Here is an 8,300-nt window from a genome sequence, read left to right on the forward strand (position 1 = left end):
CCAGATTGATCTCAGTTTTGCATGTCAACAATAAGTTATGATTTTGCCAATAAGTGTATTGAATATCATTATTTAATGCAGGTAGAATTCTTTCTTTCCTTCAAACAGAGTCACCCAGAGGTACAAATTAACCAAAGGACATTTGAAAAGCTGAAACCTTATTTTGGACGCAAGTTTCGAGATCGCTACAGCTGCTGTTGCATCACTCATATTCAAATGTCATTCTTGAGGGATGTTGTAAACCATATAAGGCAGATTTCTTATGGTGTGCATGGGAAAGAGTGTAGTTGTCAATGTGATATTTGTGGTGCAGATTTGAAATGTAGTGCTCAGACAAATCAGTGCCCTAGCCTTACAAAGCTTTGGGAGTCAGTTTTATGCTCGAAGGCTAGCGGGTCAAATTTTTTTGCACTGAAGTGTTTGATTGGCGAATGCTCTTTGTGTGGGCCTTCAAAGAAGCTACCAATTTGCCCGATTGAAGAGTTAAATGGTGCACGCATGGTAACCGTTAGATTTTTGAAGACCTTGAAGTTGGCGAAACAAATTCAGGGAAAAAGAAGAAAAGAAAAGTTCTTTCTCACAAGGAGATGCAGTGCGGGCAACTTTTCATACTGTTCAAGGATCATCTGAGTAAGTTTATAAAGCACAATTTTGTTTACAAATGGCAGGCCGAGCAATTTAAAGATTGTCTACATATCTTCCTTGAAGATGTGGTAGTGTCAGTGGTGAATTTCGCTGAAAATTACACTTTCAAAGAACAGAACGAGATCCAATCGATGCATTGGTTTTCTAGCCAGGTGACAATCTTCGTTCACATTACATATGTGAGGATTGAAGGTAGTGTCCAAAAATACTATCATTTCTATATATCTGATGATAAAAGCCATGATACTCTTTTTGTCCAGCATTGCTTTATGCTCCATTATGGTTGGTTGAAAGAGCTAGGCATATCGCTCAAAGAACATTGGGTCTAGTCAGATGCAGCAGCCTCGCAGTTCAAAGCAAAGAGGCCTTTTTATTTTGTTGCTCGATATGGAACTCTGACAAGTTTGAAAATGACACATCACTTTTCAGGTTCAGGTCATGGGAAGGGCAAACATGATGGTGCAGGTGTGTTATTAAGAGGCATCTCACTCAGGAGCAGCTAAAGCCACACTGTGTGAAATTACAATGTGCAGCAGATGTGGTGCCATTTTTTAGAGAAACCATGTCCAATGGTGCTACAGCCATGTATTCTTTGCAAGTACGACCAGTTACTCAACTGTTATGGGAGGTCAAAGTAGGTGATGTGGATAGAAGCCAACGTAGGGATTGTAAATATGTGCCTAATGCACGTGGGTTACATTGTGTCAGTGGATACTCCTTAACAAATGGAAAACTTCTTAGGTATCAGCAATTCTCATGCTTTTGTAGTGCTTGTTTGCAAGGCAGCTGGAGGAGGTGTTCGAACAAATCACACGTTTCTGCATGGAATTATGTTACCCTTGAACCTACAGATCATGTCGAAGATGATGATGAGATTGAAGAGTTTGCATATGAAGGACACCATGATGCGTTGAGTGATGCACTTCATGTTGGTGAAAATTTTGCTGTTATAGCTCCTCATGACAATAAGGAGCTTGTGGATTTCTATGTCTTGAAATGTACAGCAGAAAAGACTCAAACTAAAGCTTTGCTAAGAGATGCATGGGGGAATGTTTGCAATGCCGACTCATTTGTTGTCAAAGGAGTTTGGTACGAACAAGAAAAAGAAAATCCCTATGAGTTCAAGCTATTAAATTCTGAGCCTGAAGCCACCTTCCAATCCCACCCTGTATGAGCTATTAAGTTCCCAATGCAAAAAGTGGGACGTACAAGAAAATTCTTACTTTCCTCAGAAACATATGAGGCTATTTACAATAGCACTCCTTTTGATCTATAGCATTCCTAGTTCTAATCTAAGCTGCTTTTGATGGCCCTTCGCCATCTTTTTTTTTTCTTTGGGGGAATCTCCGTAATCTCTGTGCTGAGCATCACCCTGTTTTGCAATTTCTTGAATCATGTCTAAAATGCCTATGTGATATCCTGAGGCAGATAGCATGAACACTCTGTCGAAAGCCTTTCCCTAAAAAAGGAGATGAGGGCAACTCCAGATGAGACTCGCACATGTAGCCAGCCATTCAAGGGTTCGAGGCCCCTGGCCGGACAACCAACCGATGACGGATCTCGCACATGCATAGCAGGCGGTTTCTCAACTATTGTGTTGACAGAGGATAAGGTCAGTTTTTGCAGGCCCACAGCACAGGAGGTGTTAGCAATCTTTTGCAGGCTCCTGCTTCTTTCCCGCCTTTGCCATCGGCACCGTTATAGCTGAACGTCGTGAGGGGGGGGAGGGGGTCATCACGTTGGGGGTGATAAGGAGCCGTTCAGAATAAGTGTCGGGGCGTGAAAACGTGGCAACACTTTTCGAGCGTTCGAAGCTGCATGTGTGATTCCTAAGAGACAATGGACACGTGACTTTGGTAAATGTTGAATACATCTGATGCATGAATGATCATGACCACTAGAACCAACCCAAGTGCCCACAAGTACTCCCGCGTGTACATTTCGCCATAAGAAATAAATCATCTCCACAACAGACATAGAAAACTTAAACAAGTGTAGCTAAGTAGCTGCAAGGGTAGCTACTATGCAGATTGGTAGCTTCCCTTAACATTTCCTGGTATCGGAAGCTATGTTAAGTACTTGTATTATGCAACTGTGGAGGTGCAGTGATGAACAATGTGAAAACATAAACAAGTGTACAAGTTAACAAAAGCTGCTTTACTACATTGAGCATTGGAAGCTGCTTTACTACATTGTGAAAACATAAACAAGTGTACAAGTTAACAAAAGCTGCTTTACTACATTGAGCATTGGAAGCTGCTTTACTACATTGTGTCATCATTACAAGTGAGCAAAATACTCCATAAGTCAGTAAATGGTTGACTGTTTACATCGCTTATCATGGTTACATGTCAGGATAATATATCTAGCCGTAATACTCTAGACACCACTGCTTTGAGATCCTAATGCTCAGGTTATCGATCGGTCTCGGCAGTGCATAGTCCTCGGCATACTTGAGGCGATCTTCCGCACAAAGCCAAGCCGTGAGCCAAGATCTTACCGTTGTTGTAAGATATCCTTGAATCTCAGTGGGATTCTGATTTTTCATATTCTTCACAATGCAGAAAGTGCTTGGAGGATTCCACAACTGCTTGTACTGTGTGTCATCCACTAGAATTGTGGACGTAGCAGTGTACTGACCTCTTTTCTCCCAGAAGTCACTTAGCTTCTTGTAAAATACAGGCTTTCCACTAGTTATCTTGAATCTAGCATCTCTTACACAATCTTGTTGTACAAGAATTTCCTTGAATTGGGGAAACTGGTCAGGAAAGCAGGCACTCAACAGGTTTTCTTCTTTAGTCTTCATGCAGCAGGTCCACACAAATACATCAAAGTGCACAAGGCACCAGTCCAAGAATGTAGGTGCATCCCTTTTATACCCAACAAACACCCCTGCTATGTCTACAATTTCTAGATCATTCTAGTAGGCAGGCTTCTGTGAACGGCACCTCTTGTCTAATGAAGTCAGTAGGACACCATTAATATCAAGGATTAGAGCTGGCTTACTCTCAAACAATATGTTCCTAGGATCCTCCCATGGACGAGACACCGTCCCATCATCGTTCCTAACATAATCTACAACACCACCTGCACCTCCTCCATCCTCCCTTTGCCGAGACACCGTCCCATCATTGTGCCTTACATATTCTGTACCTCCTGCACCAACTGCACCAGCTGCACAACTTGCATCACCACCTGCATCCACAGATGCATCACCATCTTCCTGAGATGGTTCAGACTTTTCATTGGTAATCTCCGTGTCCTCACCTACACCAACTGCCCCACCTGCACAACTTGCTTCACCACCTGCATCCACCGATGCATCACCATCTTCCCAAGGTGATTCAGACTTTTCAATGATAATGTATGTGTCTTCACCTGCACTGCCTGCACCACCTGCATCCACAGATGCGTCACCATCTTCCCGAGGTGGTTCAGACTTATCAATTGTAATCTTCGTGTCATCACATGCACCAACTGCATAACTTGTGTCACCACCTGCATCCATAGATGCATCACCATTTTCCCTTCCTGGCTCAGACTTTTTCATGATAATCTCCGTGTCCTCACCTGTACTGAGGACAAAAAACTCCATGTTTTTATCATCTTGGTCATCAATGCTGCTAGCACATGGGACTTGGCCCTCAACTCTAAATGAACCATCTACATCAGGAGGGTCTTTCATAGTAGATTGTGCTATCATACTTATTATGTGATCAAGATTGTCAATGTTGGTAGTGGCAGCCTCTGAACATAAAAAGAATAATGAGATAAACAACAATAATGGACAGGACAAGAAAAAATTGATTTTGGCTTTCTTAATTCATAGGAAATGGAGAATTGTTACAAAGCCAAAAACGGCGACAGGATTTAGGAAAAGAGCCAAAAATGGGGATAGGCTACAAAGCAAAAATATTGAGACTATGTTTGGAGTCTTTTTCTGACTCTAGTTGTTGTAGCACCTTTTCTTCCAGATTCCATGTTACTATTTTCTCCAGTCTCTATGGCTAATTGGTCCTTTGATGTCTTTGTTTGCCCTTCTGCATCCTCTGTAGGCTTTTTGGAAGCTCCATCTGTAAGAGAGAAGAAACAATCAACAAGAATGAACCTTAAACAATACTATCTACCTTTAGAAAAAAACAAATCCAGAAATAACACATGTCATATTTCTCTTTCTTTCCCTTTGCATCATTTGTATGGTCTGTAGGATGGAGGGACTGATGTCTCTGGCTGACACTTCATTGTCCTTCATTGATGAAGGAGCATTTTCTGCTTGATCTCCATTCTCAGGACTATACTTCTCTAACACACCTTCCTTCTCAACTGTAGTCTCTGGCTCAGCCTCTACAGTCATGAAAAGTATTAAGGAATTAAGAACTTGCTGTTTCAAGTTACATGTAGCTACAACATGACAGTGGAAGCTACCAAGCATGATAGTGGAAGCTACCAGGCAAGAACTGATAGCTACCGGCACTATCCTGGTAGCTACCGATGCCATCCTGGTAGCTGGATGATTGAGAGCTACCAAGATGACATAGGGGCCACCAATGCTATCCTAGTAGGAAGCAATCTAACAGTGGTGGTTAGCAGAATAAAATCTTGGAAACAACCTTTATCTAAAACATTCTTCCTTCTCGGCATGTACCAACACCTTGAATTTTGTTCTTCACAATAAGAAATTAAGAACAAGTTTTCAAGTTACATGCAGGGTCAGCATGACAATAGAAGCTACCAGGCAAGCACTAATAAGCTAACAGTACTACCAAATGCTATCCTAGTAGCTACCTTGCCCCTTGCCATCATGGTAGCTACAGATGCTATCATGGTAGCTACCAATGTTATCATGGTAGCTACCTTGTCACTTGCAGGACTTCCTTGGCAGAATGGCAGCTCATGGCAGAATGGCAGCTACCAATGCAATCTTGGTAGCCACCTTGTCACTTGAAGGACTTCCTTGGCAGAATTGCAGCTCATGACAGAATGGCAGCTACCAATGCAATCCTGGTAGCTACCTTGTCAATTGTAGGACTTCCTTGGCAAAATGGCAGCTCATGGCAGAATGGTAGCTACCACTATTATATTGGTATCTACCAGGGTTGACAGTGAGAACTTCCTTGTCACCAGCAGGAGTTCCATGGTAAAACAATAGCTAATGGAAGAATGGTAGCTACCTTGCCACCAACAAGACTTCCGTGGGAGAATAGTAGCTCATGGAAGAATGGTAGCCACAGCCATACCGGTAGCTAGTTGTACCAGGATTAGCATGATAGCTGCCACTATGAGAGTGGTAGCTACCAGTATTGTACTAGTAGCTACCAGTCTTGTATTAGTAGCTACAATTAGCAGGGTTCCCTTGATAACAGAAACACAAAAAAATAGATAAATTTAAGCTCAATGCTACAAAATGCAGCAGGGTGTATACCATGGTCCATGCTTAAGGGCACTGATGAAGGTTTGGTGTCTGATTGCACTCCTTGGAAATTGGAATTCGTACTGCCGAGGATCACCAAAGACCGCATGGTATGCGAAATCGATTGCATGCATCCCATCTCCATGCATGTTTCTTTGCTTGCAACAAGATGGCCAAAATAGTACATGTGAAAGGCATGATTGCAGGGCAGCAAAAACATGCCACATCGTCGTCGTACATCGCCAACCCACAAGCACTGCAAACTTTGTCCAAAGGCAAGGTGCCCATATCCACAGGTGGAACTTTTGGCGGAGGTGCAGACAACAAAACTGTACTTCTTTTGTCCTGCATGGTCGTCACAAAATCCATCCCCGCCTATGCGCATCCTCCACTTCCTGTGTAAAATCTCTCTCCTTTAGAGCACTATCCATAGCATCAAGTGGTGCCTTCTCCTCAACTACCACTTTCAATGTTTGGAGTGTTAACGACAACCTGCTGACAATATTTTTAAGTTTCTCCACCTTCATTGCATCCACAACATCGACGCTACCTTCTGCCTTTAGTAATGCAGCCTCTGCATATTTCAACTGGCCTCTGAGCTTTTCCACTAGGAGGTTGGCACCTTCATTTCGATGCACATCAGCCTGAAGCAATTCCAACTTCTTAAAAGCTTCATTATACTCTGACAAAGCAAAAGAATGCTTGCTTACAACCATGTTGTAAACATTATCTAACTCTGTAAGAGACAGTGGACCAAATAAATTCTTTTTCTGCACATCATCCACTATATCGATTGGAGTTTCCCGGGGTGCCTCCAAATGATATGGTGTCCTCGTCATTCGCCGCGAACTGTTAGGGACAGAGGAGGAATGGAAAGCTGCCCATCGCTGCTTCTTTGCATGTAATTTTCCTGGATCCATATTTGTGACAATACTTTCTGAAAACAAGGCCCAGTCAACGTGTCCCTTCAACTGCTCATATAGAAAGCCTCTAGCAAATCCTTTAGTCACCTCCATACCATAATTGCCAGGATGTTCTTGATACTCGGATGTGAACAATACATAAAACCTGTTCCAGAGCTCTGGCTTCACATCTCTACATTTTACTTTGCTGCCCCTCTTCGGCACCTCCTTAAAGCATTTCAACCAATATTTGTTGGTGAAATCTGCCTCACTCAGCAGTCGAGCATCCACTCCAAAGTTGGGGAGGTCATATACTTCATGTGCTTGAGGCTTTGTCATGCAAAAAACTATCTTCCTTTCAAATGGCACATATGGAGTGCACCAACGGCCTTTGCCCTGCAAAATACAGGGAAAAACATAAGACCATAGTTGTTTCCATACGGCAAACGCATACATGTATGGAAGTATGATTGGCGTATGGTTCAACACTTAAGCTTGAAACATACACGGCCATAAATTTACTGAAAACTTAGATAACTTATGCATGGTGAGCATTTATAATATCACAATTTTACAGAATTTTTCACATTAAACATCAATTGTTGCATTGAGAAGGAGCAGAAGCACGCTGGGCATGTGCATGAATAGGTGGTACAACTACCTGTGTCCCAGACAGATAGCTACCATGTAACTACCACCTTGGTATCTCTTTGCTAAATGAACTTTTTGATTGGTAGCTGGCTAACATAATGCTACCAACTTGTTATGTTTTTTTGTGCAGAATGTTGAATGCTACAATCTTGATGATCTTTGATGCACTTTCCCTATATTAAATGAGTGTTGCAGGTGGTAGCTACCACACTGATAGAGTATCACTGATTCATGCTTCTTCATGGCACTATGATTTGCAATCCATACGAGTACGGTCCCAACTATGCACAAGACATGAATGCATGTGCAGCCAGCCAATTGAAGTTCAGTAAAAAATGCAATGTGCACAAATATATATGCTTGAGTGCATGCATGCATGCATGCCTATACACAGGTTTTCAATGCAAGCTTGAATGCATGCACATTAGATTATGGAGCTTGAATGCATGCATGCATGCCTCTACACGGGTTTTCAATGCAAGCTTGAATGCCTGCACATTAGCTTATGGAGCTTGAATGCATCTACAAACATCTAGCCTCTAACTTAGGTTTGCTTCAAAGCAAGCTTAAGAGAGCTTATATGGACCTTGGAAACAAGTTACAACAATTAATTGTGCAAAGACAGCCAGCAACACTAAGATGCAGTAGTACCTCAGTGTTGGGGTTACAACATATGCCATTTTTGAATGTTT

At 42.3% G+C, this 8,300-nt stretch overlaps 1 protein-coding gene across 1 annotated transcript; it reads right to left on the reverse strand.

The window, feature by feature from the left end:
- Positions 1–3,010: 3,010 nt before the first annotated feature.
- On the reverse strand, positions 3,011–4,195 carry LOC147441838 (uncharacterized). Its single transcript, XM_086529528.1, has 2 exons — positions 3,594–4,195; positions 3,011–3,350 (listed from the first exon to the last, which is right to left on the reverse strand). The coding sequence occupies exons 1-2, from the start codon at positions 4,193–4,195 to the stop codon at positions 3,011–3,013; spliced, it is 942 nt and encodes a 313-aa protein (XP_086385654.1).
- Positions 4,196–8,300: the final 4,105 nt, after the last annotated feature.

This window comes from Adiantum capillus-veneris, chromosome 14 (genome assembly GCF_014529385.1).
Source record: "Adiantum capillus-veneris isolate H3 chromosome 14, ASM1452938v2, whole genome shotgun sequence".
NCBI classification, from domain to species: domain Eukaryota; kingdom Viridiplantae; phylum Streptophyta; class Polypodiopsida; order Polypodiales; family Pteridaceae; genus Adiantum; species Adiantum capillus-veneris.